The sequence below is a fragment of the Ornithodoros turicata genome, chromosome 6 (genome assembly GCF_037126465.1).
Source record: "Ornithodoros turicata isolate Travis chromosome 6, ASM3712646v1, whole genome shotgun sequence".
In the NCBI taxonomy this organism is placed as follows: Eukaryota; Metazoa; Arthropoda; class Arachnida; order Ixodida; family Argasidae; genus Ornithodoros; species Ornithodoros turicata.
In genome coordinates this window covers 50,667,333-50,691,066 of record NC_088206.1, presented here as the reverse complement: position 1 = coordinate 50,691,066, position 23,734 = coordinate 50,667,333, and the positions used below count along the sequence as shown (strand labels likewise).

General features: G+C 45.4%; 2 protein-coding genes across 5 annotated transcripts in view; one reads left to right on the top strand and one right to left on the bottom strand.

Moving 5' to 3' along the window:
- LOC135396670 (protein sprint-like) overlaps positions 1 to 23,734 on the top strand; it is a 92,999-nt gene that overhangs the window by 43,514 nt on the left and 25,751 nt on the right. For 2 of the 4 annotated variants that reach the window (XM_064627767.1, XM_064627769.1), the window contains exons 2-11: positions 13,366 to 13,466; positions 14,423 to 14,657; positions 16,367 to 16,516; positions 18,193 to 18,380; positions 18,461 to 18,552; positions 19,591 to 21,011; positions 22,510 to 22,663; positions 23,255 to 23,327; positions 23,416 to 23,518; positions 23,600 to 23,689. In XM_064627767.1, the coding sequence (XP_064483837.1) occupies positions 13,366 to 13,466; positions 14,423 to 14,657; positions 16,367 to 16,516; positions 18,193 to 18,380; positions 18,461 to 18,552; positions 19,591 to 21,011; positions 22,510 to 22,663; positions 23,255 to 23,327; positions 23,416 to 23,518; positions 23,600 to 23,689 (2,607 nt within the window). Of the gene's footprint in view, positions 1 to 11,085; positions 11,174 to 13,365; positions 13,467 to 14,422; positions 14,658 to 16,366; positions 16,517 to 18,192; positions 18,381 to 18,460; positions 18,553 to 19,590; positions 21,012 to 22,509; positions 22,664 to 23,254; positions 23,328 to 23,415; positions 23,519 to 23,599; positions 23,690 to 23,734 lie in introns of those variants that run through there. The other 2 variants (XM_064627768.1, XM_064627770.1) reach the window with 2 other exon arrangements.
- Positions 103 to 10,884, bottom strand: LOC135396669 (uncharacterized). Its single transcript, XM_064627766.1, has 3 exons — positions 10,373 to 10,884; positions 5,222 to 6,620; positions 103 to 5,110 (listed from the first exon to the last, which is right to left on the bottom strand). Exons 1-3 carry the CDS (start codon positions 10,670 to 10,672, stop codon positions 294 to 296), a joined length of 6,516 nt encoding a protein of 2,171 aa, XP_064483836.1. The 5' UTR covers positions 10,673 to 10,884; the 3' UTR covers positions 103 to 293.

The window sequence follows — 23,734 nt, the reverse complement described above, 5'->3', positions numbered from 1 at the left end:
TTGGTTCAGCCAGTCTCAGTTTTGGCAGAACTAAATCACCCCAGACTTGATGAATTGCATTAGTTCACAAGTATCCCTTTGTGAAACATACAGGCAAGTGTCTCTGACTCCAGTGCAAGTTTAATAATAAGTTCAACAATTCCGTTTATTACGAGTGTCTAATAAGGAAATCAACATCATTCATAGATCACCCTTGTTTTCATAGCAATGAAGTACAAAACAATAAAAAATAGATGACAGCATTTGGACTCGCATGCTTTCACTTTCAACCAAGCACGTTCAAGTAAAGAAATCTAAAAAAGCTTCGTAAAGTCTTTGATGCGAAGCACTGGCCTACGTTTGTGTATGGCAAAGAACGTACTTGCGCAGAATCGCATCGGCGTACCTAAATCTGGCACCGTTGCCAAGACAAAAGTTTTGTCCAAGTCAATCGGTTCTACTGGCTTCCTGTACCATGAAAAGCCCTCAGGTCCTTTGTGTGATGCGACCTTTGTACCATCTGCGTCTGGATCCTCACGAGGCGATGAGCACAAACCGTCCCTTGTGATTATGCAGTACTTGATTGGAAGCAAAGGATGTACTTTTTCAGAGTGACCAGCTACTTGTTTCCTATTCATAAGTCCTTTTTCGCAGTAGTCACATAGAGCGTAGTAGTGATGCTTAACTTTAAGGTGACTGCACAGGTTATTACGGCTTAAAAATTCCATCTGGCAAATGGTGCACTTATGAGTAAGTGCCATACTCTTTTTCACGCTGCTGGAGCTGGGTCCCAAGCTTGCAAGGGCTGGTGAAACGTTCTTGCTCTTCGGAGGGAGTTTTGATGGCATTTGGTTGGAAACTGCTGCCATCTTTTTGGGCACCTTTTCTGCAAATCCCAATGTTGTCGATGAGACACCCGCATCATCTGTGTGCACAGCTCGACTTGACGTGGAGAGATTTCCCGAAAGGTTCCGTGTCGGCACAACTTCCTCATCAGAATGGGACTGCTCAGACTCATCCGAGTCAGATTCGTGCAGATTTGAGCGATGGATCGTTAATATCCTTTCAGAGGGTGCAAGAAAGGAGCACTTGTTGCAGCGCAAAGGCTTGCCTCGCATATGCTCAGAACGAGCGCCTGTGGAAGAAACAGACGCCGGCTTTGCTGGTGCACCTGAAGGAGTAAGCCGTCTGCTATCCTGTGTTTGTGGTGCAGCTCTGGGTTGAGGGTCAACAGAATAATTAAGCACTGGTACGAGAACATCGTTCATGGGTCGTGGTGGCACAACCAACTTGACGGGCAAACCACGATGAGCTATGGCAGCATGTTCACGTATGGCAATGGATGAGTCTCCTCGGAACTTGCAGTAGCCACACTTGAATGAACCACGTGGCTTAGGAGTTGGGGTGCTGTGCACAGTAGCCTCTACGAGAACCTCAGCAGGAGGTGGAGTTTGTGGATTGCCACCACTCGTGCAGAGGTGGCTTTTGCTGTGCCAGTTCATGACCTTTTCACTGTAGGAAGCAAAGCTGCACAAGGAACACGTGCAATGTTTTGTCAGGTGTACATTATTCATATGTCTCAGCAGAGTTACTCTCTCAGAGGAATGGTACGTGCAGTCATCCCAGATACAATGTTTGGATTTGGAGTTTTGCATCCGCTCTTGAATCATGTTGATTTGAACCTCAATGGCTTCATCTATTACTTGTTCAACATTGGCTAACCTAACCTCTTGTACCAGGAAAGAAGTTTCCATTTTATGCTGCTCCCGCTGGTGTTCTGTAGCTTCATCTTCAGTTGTGAAAGATTCTGCACATACACCACAGTGATGTGGGAAGTACTTCTTGTGTGAGTACAGATGGACACGCAGATCATCACTACTATGGAAATTTTCTTTGCACTGCACACATCCGTAAGGCTTTGTGAGCTTCTCTGGAATTTTTAGGCTGTCATCTACTAACTTCTGTACCCACTCTTCAAAACCAAGATTGTGCTGTGAGCTGCACTCCTCTGCATCGTTTGCAGACTTTGGCACATGCGAAAATTCTTGGTATATATGGGCCTTCAGGTCATCAGGGTCAGTGCCTTTAAAGGAGCAGAACTGACAGCCCAAGTGGACAGGAGCTCCCAACTTTGTCTTTTTTAGGAGCAAGTCCAGTATGATGGAAATAGAAAGCTCTATCTTGTGCTCATCTGCACAATGGTGCATAATGTCAGATAAGCTCGAGACATGTTTTTCACAGAATGGACAAGGCTTTGCAGACCCTGTTTCTTTAACCAGTGCTGGACTGGTGTCAGCCCCTTTCAGTACTTCCGCTTGCGGACTTACCACGTCTGGAAAAAATATTGCTCGCTTGCTGGCATCACTAATGAATTCCTTGTAGTTGGTCCGCTCTTGCTGTGTCCGGATGAGGAAGTTGAGTTCACAGTCTGCGTGGTTGTCACATATATGTTTCAGCATCTCTTGGAAAGTTTTCGTTCCACACAGACAATAGACACACTGCACCGTGTTCAAGCCATGCACCACTAAATGCTCAATAAGGCTGTCTCTTGATCTGAGCTCACTATCACAGTTTGGGCAATGAAACACCACTGCATCACTGTGATGTCTCTTGTAGTGATGTGCGAACCGTTGAGAGCTGAAACAGCTGAACTTGCAGTTTTTCACACTACAGCGATAGTCTGCAGGCTTGATTGGTTCCGGTGCTGGATCCACACTATAATCCAGTTGGTCACACTTATAGAGTACAGGCTCACAACCATCATGCGAGAAGCGCAAGTGCAGCATGAGCAGAGGCCGAGCCGCTGCTCGGTACACACACCAGCCACACTGGTAGACACGCCTGCCATGTTTTGAGGCCATGTGCGACACCATTTCATTGATGACGTCAAACTTCTGCCCACAATAGATGCACCGGAGACCACTCAAATCTGAAGTAGGATGGGATGCAAGGTGAATCGCAAACTCCTTCACCTCAGTGGCAGTGAATGTGCAATCTTCAATTACGCATTTAAAGAAAGGTTTAAGTGCTTCGGGTCCAACAAGACCTGGACGAAGATTGGCACAGAAGGGCTTCTCCTTCACAGTGCTTTTAAGGAGCTCGGCTCCAGAGGTCTCCTCGTCTGAAGAGTCGGACGAGATGTCTATAACATGTACAGTGTGTGGCGAAAGTTCTCTCTTTACAACACCATGGTCATTGGGCCTTTTTAACAGAGGTGGTGGTTTTGTGGATTCTTTGTGCCCACTCGTACTGCTTTGAAACTGTCTGCAAGAATCTTTCGGTTCTTGTGTGTCTAAAGCTTCAAGGAGAGAAGGAGATGGGGCACATGCAGGACGGACTAGCTCAGTTTTTCTTACTTCTGCAACCTCAGCAGTGGTTTTCTGATATGAGCTGTTGCTTCCAGAAGCTGGAGCAGAGCGTTCTGCATCTTTACTGTTTCTTGAAACATCGGGTGACGCTTTTTGGCTGTTGACAGCCTCCCACTGCGTTGACACAATTTTTACATGCTGCAAGAAGTGTTGCTCTAGCTGTTTCAGTTCTGGAAAGCGAAGCGAACAAATGCGACAGCCGTGGTGTTCTCCAACGTGGTTAACACGGATGTGCTCCTCTAGCGTTGTCTTGGAGACAGCTTGGAAACCGCACTCGCAGAGAAACACATCAGTAACAATGCACGATGCAGCTGCACTTGGTTTTGGGACTTCTGAAATATCTCTACTTAAGGTTTCATGCTTACTCCTTGAGTCATGCTCTTTCACCTGTGTTTCAGAGCACCGCATGGCACGTTCCAGGGCTGACTGGAATACATACTTGTACTTCAACATGCTCATTGAAGCTGTGCCAGACTGAGAAGGTGTCTTTGTGGTGGTGACACCCTGTGTTTCGGGAATGCTTGGGTTGCTCTTTTGTTCTTTAATAAGCATATCTTGGCACTTAACTGATGTATGACTGGGTTTACTCACGCCTTGCAGACCCCTCTGTTGTTGTATTCTTTTGTGTGTGGCATCAGCGTCAGCTTGGTGAAGGCTTACAGGTGCATCATCACTTAAAGGTGCCTCCGCACCCATCACCAAAATGTTTGGTCGTTGGACAGGTACCGCTTCTGACGGATTGCTTGAACTTGGTGTTGTAATGCAGCTGCTGGATATAGTAGATGCTGAAGTTGAGGCTGTTGTAATGCAGCTGCTGGATGCAGTGGATGCTGAAGTTGGAAGTGGTGTAATACAGCTGATGGATTTAGCAGACACTGGAGCTGAGGGTGTTGCACTAGAGCTGACAGATTTAGAAGACGTTGAAGTTGAAGGTGTTGTAACTATGTTGACAGACCCAACACATGCTGAAGTTGAAAGTGTAGCAATACAGCTCATGGATCGAACAGGAACTGGAGCTGAGGGTGGTGTACCACTGAAAATGTATCCAGTAGATATTGGCGCCGGGGTTGGTGCACCTTTGATGAGGTACCCAGGAGATATTAAAGTTGTGGTTGGATATCTGTTGATCATGATTCCAGCAGTTACTGGAGATGAAAATGGTCTAATATTGAACAGTAGCCGTGGTACAGGACTACGATGAGCCAGTGTACCCAACTGATCTGTGACAGCAACTTTGTTTTTCACTATGAGAGGCAACGGCAGCTTTTGTCCCCGAACTTTGCCCCCTTCAAGTTTGTGGATGACTGAACGCATAGTATAAGGAGACCAAATCTTTGGAACCAACTTTGGGAACTTTCCACCACCATCATGTCGCTGCAAAAAGTTTGAGTTTTGTGCACGTAGTGAACTCACACTGGGAGAGATCTCCTTGACAACAGGCTGCAGCATCTTGTTGAGTTCTTTTGTTGGAGTCATTAGGACACATGACTGCACATCCTGATCAACCACCATGGGAATCACGAGTGACGTTTCACTTGGGGTCTGAAGTAACAGTGAAGGGAACCCTGGTTCACTCGCAGTACTTGGTACAACAGGTTCACATGCAACTGGTTCGGACAAAACCTGTCCAGCTGTTTCAGCTGACCTAGTCTGCTGTAGTTCTGGAGATGCAATTCGTGGTGATACGGACACAACCGTGTTGATTTCCGACTCAAGCTCGACGGGTTCTGACACAGAAAGTGTGTCAGAAGGTGCGCAGATCCCTGGAAGAGAAAAACCTGCAGTTACACAAGACTATGATCACAACTGCATGGCAATCATGCCTGGTTGCACGACGCACACATGTATCAAAGACTGAAGAAAGCACGTCATACCTTTGGTTACGAGTGCAGAGCCTCTGGCAGAAAGCACAAGCGCTTTTATTATAGCCCGCGTGACGTAGCCGAGCTGCCCATGCACGTGTTGCAGGAGTGACGACAGTGTTGCTTTCTTACCAGTGTCCAAATATGGTGCCATCTTACGATAGATTGCATGTGGATGTGATCTGAGTAGACCCATTTTGATGCAGCCATGGTGAGGGGTACACAAAAAGCTGACATCTACTGTTGGGCTTAACTGTAGTAAGCATCTTGAATATGTCACACCTGCCTTTAGTTGCTCGGCAACCTCTCCCAGCGACAACAAAGGTATACTCTGTGGGAGCAAAGTCCCACGTATAAACATGAACTCCTCAGACAGCACTACTAAAATGTGCCTTGAAACAACAGCGGGTGACTTAACCACTGGTGCAGGATCCTGTCCCAACTTTTCCACATCTGCTGGTCTAGAAGCAATGGTCTCGGGAACCTCGCCGTCATCTGAACCCACTTCCACAACGTCTTCTCCTCCAGAAGACGATCCTCCCTCGTCGGCATCCTCGTCTTCTTCCATCGTTCCTCCGTTGCAACTTTTACTCCCAAGGTGACAAACAAAAAGGGCGAGGGACTCGTGTCTTTTCTTACAGCATTTGCATACCAGCTCTTTGTAATTGGAATGCCTCGCTTTGACGTGCGCGATTATTTCACTCGGCATGCCCTTGAATGGACATGCTGCCACCCCGCAGTGGTATTTCTTTGTTCTTTTTGGATGCGCTTCACATTTCTTGTAGTCCAGTGTCGCAATCATGCGAGCATTTGTTTGCGTAAAATGGTTTCTCTTGATCATTTTAGTGCGTTCTTTGGGTTCTGCATCATAAAACTCGAACCAAATATTGGTGGTTTGGTCTTCAGTTACACATTGAGTGGCCACGTCACGACGCTCCACCAAGCTCCGTGAAAGTTTCCGTTTATTGGCAAGTCTGCACTTCTTCTTTGCTAGTGGTAGGACATCCTGCGATGATCGAGAACCCGACGTTTCGTCTTCGGAGTCTGCCTGCCAAGACATTGCGTTGCTGTCTGAAGATTCATCATCGGGCTTTCTTGCCACAAAATTGTCTAGGGACGCTTGCACAAGTGAACACTGATGCGCAGGTAGAACCCTTTTCGCGGCTACCTTCCTTTGGTCAGCCTTTTGCCTTTTGTTGTCGCTGCTGGAGCCTAATTCGTTGCTCGGAAGGACAGTTGTGGTGCTCTGGTTATTTTTCCTTGAAGTTTTCCTTCGGGGTCGTTTTCTCTTTCGTCCTTGTGAAGACGTACCTGCTTGTTCCAAGGTTGCTTCTATCGGAGCCACTTGCATCTTTTCTTGTGGTTCCATACCAACAGCCGGTTTGTCACCACACAAGCTTGCAGAAAGCACCTTGGATCATGAAGAGGAACATGTTTTGGAACAATGTAATGACATAGAGAAATCAAGCAGCCCTGTAAACAAGAATGTGTCACAGCCTGCAGAAGCAGATGAATCATCAAAAAATGCAGCAGCTGAAAGAAGCACCTTGGATCATGAAGAGGAACATGTTTTGGAACAACGTAATGACTAGGGCCAGGATTTTTAGGCACTAAAAAAGTGCGAGATAGGCAGGCATTTAGGCCCTAAAAACAGCGAAATAGGCAAATATAGGCACAATAACATTGTAAGATTCTATTGACTCATTTCTTCACTATTCTCGTAGCATGGCACAATGAAAGTCGTTCTCAAGTTTGCAAACTTGAAACTTGATCAAGTTTGCGAACTTGAAACTTGATCTGTTTGCTCTAAATAGGGCCTTGTAGCGGGAGAAGCTTCTTTCCACGTCACATGACGTCACAGGTGCAAACTTGAAACATGAAATCTCGTCGGTGTGTCCTCGCCATTTAGGATCTCTCCAATCTTCAGCAGTGTGGAAAGTGTCCGATTCTTTTGAATGAGTGCCTCCATCTTCGTGGTGGCTCTGGAGCCTTTCTCTTCCAGGTATTGGAGCGCCGAGCGGACACGTTGTAGGATCTTTAGAGATTCATTCAAAGAAATGCCAACTGTTTCTAGCTTTTTCATGTTCGTCGACAGGCAGGAGAAATTTTCGGTTCACTGCGTTGTACTGATGGCAACCAACCGATGCAGTGAGCAGCCTTGTTAACTAACTCTACTCTACGACAGGACACACAAAAAGCTAGCCTCACACGAGTTTCTGTTAAGGAGGTTACCTGTCCGTGAGTCACAGAGGCCCACGGTAGGAGGCTATCGAGGGGGTCAACGTATCCCTCTTAAGAAGGGTCGATGAGTCACAGGAGTGCAGAAAAGATGGCTATCGGAGGGGTCAACGTATTTTCAGGCTTTGTGACGCGATGGTTGCCCTATATAGTCGTCAAGGTTGCGACGAGAATAAATGTGTGTTGGAAGGGGACAAAACCTCGCGTTCCGCCGTGATATATAACATGGAAGTAAGAAGGTCCAGTCCCAAATTGCCTCGAATAGGCAATTCTAGGCACGAAACTTGGAAAAGGCATTTATGCATGAAAATGTTCAGTTTAGGCATTTATAGGCATTTTTAGGCAAATGCCTAAAAATCCTGGCCCTAGTAATGACATACAGAAACCAAGCAGCCCTGTAAACAAGAATGTGTCACAGCCTGTAGAAGCAGATGAATCATCAAAAAATGCAGCAGCTGAAAGAAGCGCCTTGGATCATGAAGAGGAACATGTTTTGGAACAACATAATGACATACAGAAACCAAGCAGCCCTGTAAACCAGAATATGTCACAGCCTGCAGGAGAGGACGAATCATCAGAAAATGTAACAGATGAAGGAAGTACAGAAAATAGTAGCTTGGATTGTGGTGGGGCAAATGCATTGGAGCAAAGTAATGACTTACAAAAACCAAGCAGCCCTGTAAACCAGAACGTGTCACAGCCTACAGGAGAGGACGAATCATCAAACAATGTAGCGGGTGAAAGAAGCAGCTTGGATTGTGAAGAGGCACATATTTTGGAACAACGTAACGATATACAAACACTAAACGGGTCTGTAAACAGCAATGTACCGCAGCCTGTAGGAAAGGATGAACCATCAGAAAACATAACAGACATAGGAAGTACAGAAGATGGCAGCTTGGATCGTGATGTGGTACATGCTTTGGAACAAGGTAACGATGTACAAGAACAAAGCAGCCCTGCAGACGATGAGGTGTCCCAGACAGCAGGTACGGTTGTTTGCGAAGAGAAAGACAAACTTGCTAACGGAGCCGTAGGAGAAATTCCAAATTCTGTTGGCGCCGCACTAGTCGAAGGTGAAATAAGAAAAGACAACAAAAAATGTGAAGTGGATAGTGACTCAGTGGCGCACCACCAAGCAGAAGAGCGGGATACTGTCACATGTGGTGACAAACCGGCTGAACGCGGTGCAAACGAGCCAGATTGATAATGATGAAAGATGAAAGTCACTGAAAAGGTTAGCCAGCTGTAGGGATCGAACCCACATCTTCTGGATTGCCGGTCCAGGGCTCTACCAATTGAGCTAAGCTAACACGCCTCTCCAGCGACTTTCGGGGTGCGTCATCTGAAGGGACGACAAACCAGCCACTCACTCTCACTCACCCTCCTTTCACTCTTACATTTTTGCTCACTCATACACACATTCATACGACGGAAATCGACGCAAGCGGCACCTGTTGAACAAGAGATAAACTGATGTTCTGAGGCTGGAACAACATAGAGGGCTTTGTTTGTATCTGTCCCCTCTATGTTGTTCCAGCCTCAGAACATCAGTTTATCTCTTGTTCAACAGATTGATAATGTCAACAATAATACTGCTGACTTAGCTATGCAGCCTAATGCCATTGTTTCAGCTGTGAATACTTCTCAAAGCATCACAACAGGCAACATGGGTGGAATGTGTAGTGACATCAGCGAACCTAGCTGTAGCGGAGTCCGCATCAAGCTAAAAAAGCCAGCTAAGTCGAAGTTAAGAATCACTAACAAGGTCCTTGGTGCTAAGCGACTGTTGACAAGCCTCAGTGCATCACCAAGGATGGCCAAAAGAAAAGCACATAGGGAGCCAGCAAGGACTAGTTCAGATCAGGATGACAACTCACAGCCTGGTTACAGTGAAGAAAGTATGGAAAAAGTTATTGATGAAGAAGAAGGCAGCCGTCCCAGTCAGCAAACTGAAGCTGAATTTGCAGGTGGTAGCTCTGAAATTCAGAAAGCTGTTTCAGGTGCATGTGGAACTGGTAACATGTCAGCGGAAGCAAGTGTAAGCCATGACAAGCATGTATCTGGAGAGAATGAACCATCTGAAAATGCAATGGGTGAAGGAAGTACGGAATATAGCTACATGGATCATGAAGAGGCACATGTTTTAGAACAACGTAATGACATACAGAAACCAAGTGGCCCTGTAAGCAAGAATCCGTCACAGCCTGCAGGAGAGGATGAACCATTAGAAAATGTAACAGATGAAGGAAGTACAGAAAATAGTGGCTTGGATCATGGTGTGGTATATGCTTTGGAGCAAAGTGATGAGACACAAAAACCAAGCAGCCCTGTAAACAAGAATGTATCACAGCCTGCAGAAGCAGATGAATCATCAAAAAATGCAGCAGCTGAAAGAAGCACCTTGGATCACGAAGAGGAACATGTTTTGGAACAACGTAATGACATACAGAAACCAAGCAGCCCTGTAAACAAGAATGTGTCACAGCCTGCAGAAGCAGATGAATCATAAAAAAATGCAGCAGCTGAAAGAAGCACCTTGGATCATGAAGAGGAACATGTTTTGGAACAACGTAATGACATACAGAAACCAAGCAGCCCTGTAAACCAGAATGTGTCACAGCCTGCAGGAGAGGATGAACCATCAGAAAATGTAACAGATGAAGGAAGTACAGAAAATAGTAGCTTGGATCGTGGTGGAGCAAATGCATTGGAGCAAAGTAATGACTTACAAAAACCAAGCAGCCCTGTAAACCAGAATGTGTCACAGCCTACAGGAGAGGACGAATCATCAAAAAATGTAGCGGGTGAAAGAAGCTGGCTCGTTTGCACCGCGTTCATGTCACCTTCATTGAGACTCGAAACCAAGGATGTTTTGTTCTCGGCCACATTAGAAGCTGTCATTGTGATACTCGTTTCATTTACCATTTCCTTGCATGTTGTTGTCAACACAGCCGAGGTCTTGTCATCAACAGCGCAACGAGGTGCACAGCTACCAATCTCGTCAGTCTTTTCGTGTTCTTGGAACAGGTCTTTTGTTGCTGCTGAGGCCTTCCCCTGCTCCGGCCCAGCAGCCGTGTTTGCAGCTCTCACAGTGATCTGCTTGTTGGATTTTGCGGATCTTGGCGACGGACTTTCTTTCGTAAGGTGTTCAAACTTCCGTGGTGAAAGCGATCCCGACCGAAGGCGGCGCGCATCTTTGACGATGGTAGCCCTTGTTTTCATGGCTTTGTCATCACACCCTTGTGTCTACGTAGATGTCAGTGGTGCCACGTGTTCACAGTCTAGAAGCATTCTTCTACCTTAATATACGGCGCAGTGAAACGTTCTGCACTTTGACGAGTAATACTTTACGCACAATCTACTTACAAGAACTGCGCCACAGTCCTTACCGCTCCAAACACATGCCAAAGGCAGTTGCGCAGTTGTATATGCGCAGTTGCGCATATACATTGGATACATTGTATGTGACGTCATTAATAGGACTTCACTTTGGAATCTCTGTGATTAAACGCAACACTTCTTGTTTCATACAACAATAAATATACAACACCCTAATTGTTTTACATTGCCTCGTGCTCTACGTGTTTCTCAACGTGTTTCTCTTCTTCATTCATAGAGAGGAGGGGGTGGGCGGAGAGAGAAGGGAGAAATGGCGACGGTGGTTGAGTTAGTTGAGTGTTTTGATTTTGCGCTCAGAAAATGTTTTGACGGCCTTGGCAGAAGGTAGTGTTTGATTTTCTGATTTCGGACTGCAAAATAACGCAATTTTCATTAAAAACCCAGTTGTCACAGTGGGGAACTGCTGCGGAATTCCCCTTCGTGTTAGCGTGAATGAAATCATGAAGATACATTTGTTTTTCAATGTGGCATAAATGTCTGACTAGAAATTACACGACCAGACAATTGTCCGTAATTTATAGTATATGTCGTGCTGTTTGTTTCGCATGTGCGAAACGCGGAACAGGCGTGAAGAAGGTATCGGTTCCGCTGCAACCTATGTCGAGGGTGAATAGAGCACAAACACATTTGCGTGTTAAAGTATGTCACAGTTTATAGTTTTACCCCTAATCTTCTCGGAAAAGAGATGACGCCTCCGTCATGCTCGAGCTGCGGAACCTACACATATCCGGATGATCCGGACATGGGACTACGGATATACACACACGCTTCCAAAAGTTCTGTTTTTACCACATTTCCTAGGAAGAAATCATATCCCATAAATCGTTGTGCTCTTCATTGCAAACCTGTGCGGAGTATGCTCGTCTCATCAAAGTAATTATGGAAGTAGCTTTGCTACCATCGCCAAACGCGCTGGAGAGGGACGTGGAAACTGTCCCGTTTTCGTCATTTGTGAAGCGAAGGACTCTGCGGTCGCAGGTTGTAACACTGAAGACTGGTATAGCAGCTGCCCTACGGAGGCGTCATTTGAGATGCGGCCGGCGGTGGATGTTGAGAGATCATGGGGTAAAATTTAGTGTCGCCTGCCGACTGTCACATTGTGTGTGTCATAATGAGCCAGTTCTTATTTTGTGTCTAACCTACATTTCAGTTATAGTTGTCAAAATGCTACATCTGTTCGTGTTTCATTGCACAATGTTTACACACCTCTTGCTGCTCTGATTTTGCATCTGGCTATGTGTCGACTTTGTGTTACGAACTAGAAGAAGCCTGACTAATAACCTGTGAAAAGCTTAGTAGTTCACACTCAGGGGTATGGGTTGAGATAAAATCAGATTGCTGTGGCAGCATAGAAGGAGTTAATTTCTAGACTCGCATTTTGTGGACGCTTGGCATTTCCTTTTGTGACAGTAAAGCCTAAGCGAACATGGACATTGATTTGAAGAAGGGACATGCCATAGCAGTGGAACTGTTTGGCACGTGGGCATCCGTGCACAATATTTGTCATGTAACAGGAATGCAAGTAAGGTATGACTAGAGACTTGCATCTCAGGGTTAGACTTGGTAGAACCTGACAAACCTCAAAATTGGCCTTGCCAAAGCACAAATCCTGCCACCAACATGAGTAGTGGAGAACGCTAATCCCGACATGTTCAGCACAGCTGCTCAGCATCTTATGTTCGTCTCAAATGCAAGAAGCACTTCCTTTTGTTTCCCATCTGACCCCCTTTACAGCTCTTGAAACAAAACCTGATTCTTATGCTTCCATTTTTCAAGAAAGCATAATACCAGAAGGCAGAAGGATCCCATTATGAAGAACAAGGAAAATTTTGTAGACATCCTGAATAATTACTATACCCCTTGGGCATTACCAGGATTTTCTCCAAGGTGGAAGGGGGGGCAAAGCATGCATCGCCCCCACCTCTTTTCCTGGAGATGGATGCTGCAGACTGTGCGGGTGTTCAGAGCTTGATATTATGACATCTGAGAATAATCATGACAATCTATGACTAAAGAGTGCATAATTTTCACAAGTGACCTTGAAGCTCCGGGGGGGGGGGGGGGGGCATGCCCCCCCTTACCCCCTTTCGGTACGCCCATGCTATGTCCTCAATTGCTGCTGTGCCCCATTAACAACGTTTGCGTTCATACCTTTTGTGGTGTGGCGTACAGTATGTTCTGTATCAAAGACCCGAGGGAGCTGCACCGTTGGAACGGCTTCATCCCACTAGAGACAGAGAGCACCATGACTTGATTACGTTGTACCACTGTGGCGTCGCTCATGATCTCAGTTGTCTCGCGACGTAAACCCCCAGTTATTCAGTGATTATGTTGTAGCACATTTCTTTGATATTTATCCCATCTTCGTACTTGAATTTCTTTTTTCGGGACCCCTATATGTATGTTGTAACCTCTTGTATAATATTGTCTTTGTCAAATAAATCTGAAATCTGAAAGTCTGCAATAATATTACCTTTGTGGCATTATTCTCATGACATTGTTGGTCTAATGTGCAGCTGCTGAATGCAGTGGCAGAGGACCTGACCCTGATGCTTCAGGAGCCATATGCTAAACCCAGTGATGATTTCGCCCATGATGAGTTCGCAGTCACTACCAGGTAAGTTTGCTGTTGTATTAAAAAATTGCTAGCATGGCATTGCTCAACTGCTACGCAAGCGAGTCCGGGGATAATCGTACTTGCACACCTGCCAGCTCTCCCGGATTATCCGGGAGACTCCTGAATTTCATTCAGTCTCTCGATTGTAGGGATGCGCCCTCCAATCTCCCGGAAAATTGTGCTGTGGGCTTTTTTCTCTCATTTTCCTTTAAAAGCTGCATAAACATATTCCGGAACAATTTGACAGCCCATAATACGTGTTTCGTGGCATGACCATCCATGGCTGGAGGTTGCTGGCAGATTGTGTGTTTCATTGTGTCCGTGTTTGTTGAGAAGACGCACTATTGTACTATCATCAGTCTAGTCTCGTACAGTAGCTTAGTCTCCTGTGATGGCGCTCTCCAAACAGAAGAAATACCTGCACGTGTTCCTCATATGTGCCAAGTGCCTTTCCACAGGTTTTCCGGTTGGGCACAACCAGCTGCAGAGCGTTAGTGACCACGTGTGACCGCTACTCCGAAAGATGTTCCCAAAATATGACTAAGCGAAGTGCTGCATGTGCGGACCGACGAAGACCACTGGCATCCTCGGTAAAATGGCTGCGTCCGCGCAAAATGCAATGTTGGAGAGCCTGAGACGATGCGTCTTCACAATTACGGTTGACGTAAACAACAATAGTGTGTCGCAGCTCCACCCAATAGTGGCTACGTACGACAGAGGAATCGCAATTACATTCGGTGGCAACACTGTTTCGAGCACACAAAATTAATGCTTACCCCCCCCATAACCCCTTGTACAGCGACGCAGGGGGTAACAGCAGAGCGTAACAGTAATGCCATATACTGGAACTGGCAGTCAGAGCGGTGTGGGCTTGAGTCCTCGTGCTGGCTTTCTCTTGGCTGTTTCTTTTTTTTTTTCTCTGTACAAAGGGTTTTTTTTTGTCACTTATCCATTAGCATTCTCCAACCCTTTCCCGAGTGCCATCAGCTTGAACAGCAACAGTTTGGAGGTACAAGAGGAGGAGGAGGAGGAAGAAGAAGAAGAGCCCCTCCACAACCCCACCCTCGTGGGTCCCAACCACCAGAGGCAAGCGATGGTACGGAACCCCCTCCCGTTCCTCCACGGGTTCCAGGTGCCTATGCGGCCCACCTTGTACCCTCTGCCTCTTCTACTTCTGCATCTTCGCAACAGGTATCAGGTGGCGGGAACGCTTTTCTCCTTTCTCACCTTGCACCCTTTGCAATTTCACCCTTTGTATCAGCTAACGACCACGTATTCGCAGTATATATCTGTGCATTAATTGGTGTTCCATCAGATCTTGTGCTAGATCATTTTAGCTCATATTTTTGTAAGAGTATATCCACTGTGTGTTTTACTCCACATATGAATTACATGACTTCTTGCCTTGTCTAGTGCTGAGGGCTGCCATCCAACCTAGTGCTCAACTATGGGATGCTAGCAGCTTTTGTTGGTTAGAAATTCAACTCTAAATTTATTGATTTCCTTAGAAAAAATAGATGTGGTGGCTTTTTTGAACAGCTTGAGTTAATAAGGACGCCACACTTAGTAAAAGGTATGTCTTTGTTATCTTTAGTTCGTAGCTTTTTCTTCAGTTTTATAAGTGGACCAATCTTCTTGATAGTGATTGCCCAGACGATCTTTATTACAACAAATATATAAATATACCAGCAGATATTACCAACAAAATAGACATAAAATGTGCTACGTTTGGCAACGCTGGCCCTGCTGAACCTTTTCTGTTATTGGTGCATCGCTTTAAAGGGATGGACTCGCACATACTTAATGCAACCTTACTGAAATTTAATTCATGAATAGTGTAGACACACTAGTGTAAGTTGCACACAGAATAAGGAAAGCAGTTTAGTTTTCGAGAAATCTGCAGCGACATACTGTTTAGCAGATGCCCCATTTTGAGAGTGATAGCAACATCACTCCCGCAAAACCACGAAATATGCTGCAACATTTTTACCGAATACTCGAATAGGCGAGCGTACAGACAAATCAATCATCTGGAGTTAGGGTCATGCACACGTCACCCTGAACCTGGTATGTGTGTTGGTTTCCCCCTTCAAGGCAGGGGCAGATCCAGACCCTCGGTTTGTGTGTGTGGGTTTCTTTGTTGGAACGTGTGGTGGGCGAGGAGAGGGAGGGAAATCCAATGTATAAACTGCTGTTTTATTTGCCCCCCCCCCCCCCCCCCCCCACACACACACACACACAAAAAAAAAGAAAAAAAAAATGCTCAGCGCAGAACCGAGTTCGCGGAGTTAGTTGAGCTCGGTTCCCATAGTTCACATGTCGCTGCGCTGCACCAAACGCGCTCAACACTAGTGCCTCTTCTAAACCCAGCTCAAATCACCACTCAGCGGAACTGTCCTTGTCGACGGTTCAGCGTGCTGAGCAGTGTTCGTGAGATCAGCTGTGTGTGACTCTAGTTGTACTCTTGTGTTCTCATAATTTGTATCAAAATGTAACTCCTTTGCAGTGTAATATCATTAAAGGTGAGCTATAGCAACTATGTCCTTTAGGGCAGGATAATTTGCTCTATTGCATTGTCAATAACGGATAACAGAATGATATCTGTTACGAGTAGCTCGTGGACTATGAGTCTGTCCCGTTAGGTGCTTGGTTCATTCTTTCAGGCATTGCTTTGAGATGGATGCTGCAGATCACATGCTGATTTTGGAATGTTTTAGTGTTTTCTCTTCTGCTTGCTGGCTGATGTTTTTCTTTCTTTCTGGCTTTTCACTTTCTTTGTCTTGTGCTGCTCACTAGATTGACTATTGGCTGTCTTCTTAAGTATGACCTTATTTTATATCCTCATCCATAAATGCGTTTTTAAATGTACGTAATAATATTGAAAGAAAATCTTCTCTTAGGATTCTAGTAGTCCAGCACCCAGTAGCCCTCCAGACCCGCAGTGCAGCATGACCCTGTTGGAGCGTATGATTCGCACAAGCAGCACTTGGTTTTTACCAGACATTGGACGTTCTGGTGCTGTACACTACCTGCAGGGCAAAGACATTGGTGTAAGTAAGAATTCTCTTTCGCTGCATATAGCTAAAGCTTCTCAGACATGCCTCTTGCGCAGAGGTTTTTCTGCGTTGCCACCGTGGAGCAGGCTACCAGTATCGCATATGCAAGGTTTAGAAATATTTTTTTAGTCAATACTTTAAATGTAGCATTAAAGTGTAGTGTAAAGTATTGTAGCGTGAATGTAACGTATGTAGCCCTTTAGCACCGATATGTGTGGCGCCATTTAGCCACAAGGAAAGACACATGGTATTGTAGTATGAAGTGGTAAACAACTCGTAGTGTCAACTTGTATAGTGCTTCTGTGGCAGTTGGCAATGATCTTGCAACATATGTCTTCTGTATTATCGTTCCGAGTAGAAGAGTCACACCGGCAGATCAACAAGTCAAGACTAATAAAACAGTAAAAAAAAAAAAAAAACAATTAGAAACATGACATTTCAGGATGCATATGAGACCCATCAGTAGAGCCTGAAGTTTTCGGGAAATATTTTTTTCTAAATTCGGGGGTAAAAATCGGGTAAATAAACATGTGATCTAAATTCATGCGAATTCGGGTGGAAAAACCTTTAGTATGCTAATTTCAGGAAGAAAGTGGGCTCAGACTGTTCTGGTCTGGCAGAAACGGTGATGTAACTGCTTTTGCTGCCAAACTTGTGTGGAGTCCCACAAGTGTCTTAGTGAGGGCAATTTGCCGGGTAAAAATCGAGTTCCACCCTAAAGTGGTAACCTTCAATTCCGGGTGCAACTTCGGGCTAACCCTAACCCTAAAACTTCAGGCTCTAATCATCGGGGACCCGTCATGACTTGTTGTGTTGCCGTTGTAACTCTTCTATTCAGAATAAAGAATGTTCAATCCCAACATTTGGGCAATTTTCAGTTCTATTGCTCTCCAGATTATTAGCTTTCAACTGTGTATCAATGGTTGCCTTTCGTCCGAGCTTAGCATTGTGCATGTTATGTAAAGGCAGCGAGTTAGGATCATCCTGTTTGCGCTCTGCTGATTTCTCCATCTAATTAGCATGATCCCCTTGTGAGAAAGCTTTCAAAGGGAAGCTGTTTCCCTTTGTTTTATTACGACTGCGCCGATGCTCTCGTCAGCATACCAAGACCTCATTCGGGAAGAAATGGACACACGTTCACTCTGGCCACGTTCTCTCACGTTTTTTTCCATGCACATTCACACACAGACGACAAAACAAATAGTAATGTAAATTGGAGAGGCTAAGTGCACAATTAAGACAAACACAACATTTAAGCCTTGCCAACACCCAAGCAATGATGTGAAAGATGGCAGATGATGAAAAATTGGCGAGTGCCGGTTGCGGGAATCGAACCTACACTTCTCTGATTTCCGATCAGTTGACCACAATTATACTACGCTGGTGTCATGCTCTCGTCCACATAGAAAGGTAAATCCAGCCACTGATATTTCGAATAGGGACTGTTCTTAGTGTACATCTTTTTTGACTGCCTTTGTTTGTTTGTTTCTTGTCACGAGAATACATTAAGCTCTGTGTGAACTGGAAAACTTTTCATTGTACGCACAATTTTTTTAAGCACAGAAGTTTGTTGTAGAATAATGTAACTGTGTTGCTGTGTTTAACCTTTCACACAAGTACCATTTTACTAGAAGATGTTCTTTTACTTCATTAGTTTTTTTTCATTTCAGAACTTTATTGTAAGACAGTCAAGCAAGAAGGATGTCTTGGCTTTATCAGTGCGTCTTCCCGTGGACTGTGGTCCATACATTGAACATTATCTAATTGAAAGCATGGGAGAGGGCAGACACAGGCTTGAAGGGTCAGAAAATGTCTTCCCATCGTTACCCATGCTTGTCACTCACTACTGCCAGTGCTGGTGAGTGTACCGTCTCGTCATTGTAAAGCAGAAGTATAAATGTAAGCGTATTGTGAGGGAAACAAAGATTTTCTATGCAGTGACGAGCTTCCAGTACAACTGAAGTTGCCAGACATCCTGATGTCTGCTACCACGCGACAAGAGCTGTCATCGCTTTCGCTGCTTGGTCAAGGTAGAGATGATGCAAAATGTTGTGACTGTGTATTCCCAGCCATGTCTATTCTCATGACATTTGTGTGCAGATGCACTTCGGTGCAGTACTGTACACTACATGTGCAGCATAGAACAGTTAGAACAGTGGTTTTGTAACTACGTAAAAACAGCACAGAGACGGGACACGAGTCCCGTTCTTCGTGTCCCGTCTCTGCGCAGTTTTTACGTAGTTATGTACCAACTTGTCCAAATCTCCGCCGTAACTCAGCGGTTTTGTGTGGTCACAATGGAAGCAGCAATCGTTGTGACTGACGTATGTATGTGCCAGATGACGAAAGGTTTCCTTTCATCTGGACGTTCTACTACAGCTGACCTTTTGTGGGCTTGTAGCTCACCCAGACAGCCCGGAATTTTCCCCTGATCCCTGTCTTGTTATCTGGTGACCTCATTGGTCTTCGTGATCACCATCACCGGTCAGAAAACTGGTGTTGGGGCCACGGACATGTCATGTAGCAAGCACCTTTGAGATTGACGTCAAAAACACACAAAGACACGTGAAAGGAAACTGCCTTGGAATTGCGAAATTAACTACTCTCGAATAACTTTGCAGATGACTGTATGCGCGATTCGCAAAAGTTATTACATCGCGAATAAAAATAGGTTTGCTGTATGTCGCTGTTTCAAAGTGATCTTAGTCTCACACTATTCCATATGCTAGAAACCAAAAGACTGATTGGTCCCAGCTCTGTCTACTTTGCTTTCTCTACTGGCTTATAGACATCGCCGCAAATTCATGCAGAACCATATTGGATTATAAGCTTGTTGTCTGTAATGAGATTTGATGGTACTACTATTAGCAATACCACAGTGATAGCAGTATAGCAGTCTGCACATTTCTAACTTTGGTAACTCACATTACAGGGCACTTCAATTTATGTTTACGGTTAGAGCTTCAGCGGCGTTTGCTGTGGCACATCTGTACTTCCCATAAGTTTAACTCTTTGCTTGCACACCATTTTTGTCTGATCTTGTTCACCTTTTCCCTTTTTTTCCCTAGAATTATGGATCTCCAGCATGCTGAGGTCGCGCACTCATTCTACGTCAACAATGAACTCGTCAACCTCCTCTAGCTTTCACTCAGCAGCAAAGGACCACAATGCTAACATCGAGCCGCAGTGCACCTTTGTGCCATCTTCGCCCACAGCAACCTCGACTGTACCAAATTCCGAAGAACTTCCTCCCCCGGTGCCAGCTGTACGCCCCACCGTGCTACAGCTTCCTGTTACCATCGCCGTGAAGCCCGTCCCGCTGCCAAGGGCCGTTCACCCTCCCCCGACTCCACCACAACGGTGCTTGAGCCAGCCAACCGAGAAACAGTCACCAACTGCGGACAGCTCAGTCGAACCTAGTCAATCTCCAAACAGTTCGGGGGGTTCTGAGTCATCCCCCGAGGCGTACTACTGCAGCAGTCTCGCGGATAAAATCAGCGACTACGAAGACATTTGGGGTATGTCCGGTGAGAGTCCGAGCAAAATGTCAACATTCAAGCCGCTTGAAGAAAAGAGAAAAGTGACGCAAAAAATAGAAGGGAAGGAACACGTGAGCAGAGACAGAGGAAATCGTCAGTCAGCAGAGGTTCCACACACGTTCATCTGTCAGGCAACACAGACTGAGAGTCCAGAAGCGGAGTTAGTGGGAATGTCGAACCAAGGTGCCATTATCGGTGGACTTTCACGGTCCATGCCAGGGATGTCTGGCGATGGATTTGTTCAGGAAAGACATCCAAAACCAGATGGCCAGTTTGCAAGTCCGTTTTATGCAGAGCCCGTCGACTCCATCTTTGTGCAGCAGGCGACAGATGAACAGAAAAGAGTGGCAGGGAGAATGGCTAACCAGAGGCACTCTGAACCTAATGTGCATTCTCTGGCAACTGGAGCAGTCGACGTCATGTCTGTTCTTGAAGAAACTGTATCGTCGACCACGGATCACGTGATGGGTGCTTCAACGCCAGCGCTAAATCACAAAGTTGTTGAAACAGACCAGACAAACCATCGGGTTGAGAGGTCCTGGTCCGTCGATGCCTCGTGGACGTGGGTTGGATCAGACGATGACGAAGATGACGATTCCGGATTAGAACCGAGATTTCCAGTCGACTCAGAAATGGGGGCGGGAAGTGAGGATGTAACGACAGTGGAAGACTTGATTGCACTTAGTTACCCCGACCTGCAAGTTCCTCACATTCATCCGCTGACTGAAAGAAATGTGCTGAGAGCGTCGAGGTACGATAATCTGGATGCAGATTCAGATATGGCATCTAGGGCTTCGGAAACATTGGCAAGGGGGAACGAGGATGACGACGCGACAGAATTCTGCGAGCCATGGGACAGCCTGCGGTGGGAGCGGTTGCTACGCCTAGTGGAACCAATAGCAAAGACCAAGCAGCAGTGCGAGGACATGGTTGATGTGCAGCAGACTAAAGTTAGTAGCTACATTTTCCTTCGTTACAAGTTCTCAAACTTATCCTCGACCTCGAGCACTTCTTCTGGTTGAATCATCCTGAAATGTTTTTACTTGAACAGTAAAACACTTTATTGTTCAGTAACTGCAAAGTATACCTCACCTGAATGGATAGCGTTTCATGCTTATTTGCAAAAAGTTGTGATTGATTTCCTTGTTTCACATTTCGTGTAAATACAATTCTGCATTGAATTGATGCATATAATGTGTGGAAGTGCTCTGCATTCGTGCACATAAATCTAGGCCATCATCTTGTGCACGGTACATACAGTAGAATCTCGATGATACAAATCTCTCGGGGTCGCACAAAATATTCATGTCACCCTAAGTTCTTAAGATCAGAAACGAAGTAGATGAGTAAACCAAAGTGCAGGAAATGCATACTTGCTATGTATTTCGCTTGCTACGTTTGAGAGTCTCATTTGCGGTAGTTCAACCATCCTGCGTCGGCAAGGCGAAAGATCATCGTTTGCGGTAGTCGCAACTGATAGGGCGTGTGTACTTGAGTAGTGTTGCCAGCGCCGCGTGTCGCCAGGAGTGCTGTACTGTTTCTGGCACAAGCATGGGAGATGCATCACGTCTGTTCGTATCACCAACCACGACCCGGACATTGTTTGTCTCGTCACTGCCGTCATTGTCTGTGTTTGAGCGTCCCAATTGGCCAAGCTTTAACCATCCTGCATAGCAAGGGGAAAGGTCGTCCTTTGGTGGCGGTCACAGCCAATTCAACTCTCATACTTGTGTAGCATTGCCCGCTGCACGTGCCATCACCATTCGCAGGCACGGGAGATGTCGTCTCACCTGTGCGTATCATCCACCACGGCCCAGAAAAGTGTTTGTACTATCCCGAAACGTAACCTATAACTAGGGCCTGACTTTTTCGGGTTTTATTTTAGGCCAAATTCGGAGTGTAAATATCGGGTGATATTTTTCATTTGAAAATTCGGGTGTATTCGGGTTAAATCCCGTGACGGCATATTCTGTCGTCAGGAATTCGGGTGTATTCGGGTGATTTTTTTTTGTTTAATAAAAATTTGTCTTAACATGGAACTAATGTTTATCAATGTTATCGAACTTTATTTTAATGCACGCTTATGAGTGTGCCACGCAACCCGGATGTTTTCGGGTAGATTCGGGTTAAACCCGAATTTTACAGATTTCGTTCGGGGGGTAAATATCGGGCGGATACGGGTTTAACCCTAGAAAGTCAGGCCCTACACACAAGGTGTTTTGGCCGGGATTTTGAAAAAGTTTGTGTCGTCCCGAAATTTACATAATCTGTGATTGTGTCATCAGGATACTACTGTAGCACCAACTATAGTACAAACTCCTCCTAGTGTACTGGTGTTAATAAATTCTGGTACTTGTAGACCCCTGTTTATAACCTGTGCAAACATTGCATTTGTGGCTTCTAACCTCCTTTTGTTTTTTATGCTAACAATGCCACATTTGCCGACAGATGGATAACTCAAGGATGTCATGCGGTTCGGTCGACAGTGCATCTGCTATCAGCGGTGACACGAGTGAAGCTCCTGCCATTTCAGAGTACCCCACCATGACATTACCTCAAGAGCAGTCCAGGTGCTTCCAGGAGCGCCTCAAAGTTCTTTTAGGTATATACTTGTATGGAAGCATTTTCAGTAGGACAACAGAGAAGGAAGGGAAAGTCATGAACTCACACCTCAAAAAATGGAAAAAGAAAGCTTCGAGAAGGGCTGAATAATGGAGGAATAACGCTTAACACACAGAGATTGCGAAGCGATTATCGAGCTGTTCGTGCATTTACCCTTGCATGTGTATGTTGTGATTTTGCACCATGGGTGGTGTGAAGATTTTTTGCGTGAGAAATTCCTTTGAACAAATACTCAGAGGTGTGAATTGACACTCCATATGTTATGGACATACAATTTGGTGACTTCCTGTCTTCTTGACATTGTGTACCTGAAAAAGCAGTGCTTTCAGGATGAATAGCTCTGGAATAAGTGTGAACCAGAAGTTCTGAGTGTGGTCACTATTCTGGTGCAACATGAGCTAAAGAACAGCTGTGCTTTGCCTTCTTCTGTAACACATTGTCGTTTTTAATTGGATGGGCACCAGATCAGTGTGCTAAACCAGGCTTAAATGTTTTTGCAGTGCCGTACCTACTCTTCTTCGATATGATCTCCTGCTCATAATTTCACTTATACTTCTGGAATGTTTTTCAGCTTCCAAGCGTGTCGCGGCACTAAGGAATAAGGACTCAACCGTTGGTGTAAATATACGGAAATACATATTTAAGTGAGTAGAAGACTTACTGCACCAATGTTTTGACTTATTTGTACCATTAGAAAACTTTTAAAGTCTAGGCACATGTATCTCTCCGCAGGCTCGTTGAAGAAAGAAACACGACATTTGCCATGACAATTGAGAATTTCATTCAGTGCACTCAGGAGAGCAGTGAGACATCTCCTGCGGTTGTGATGCGAAATGTGAGAATGCTCCCCTTATAAATTCTAAAAGTGAGTAGTCTGTTCTGTTTAACTTCTGCCATTTGTTTCCTTTTCTGCCAGATCCGCCAATTTATGAGTGGTATGAAAAATTACCTCCTAAAACATGGGGAAGGCCAGTTTGAACAGTTGGTGCAGGAGGAACAAACAAGGGTAAGACCTGTTCGTTCACTGCACTTGTACACACAGAACAAGTCT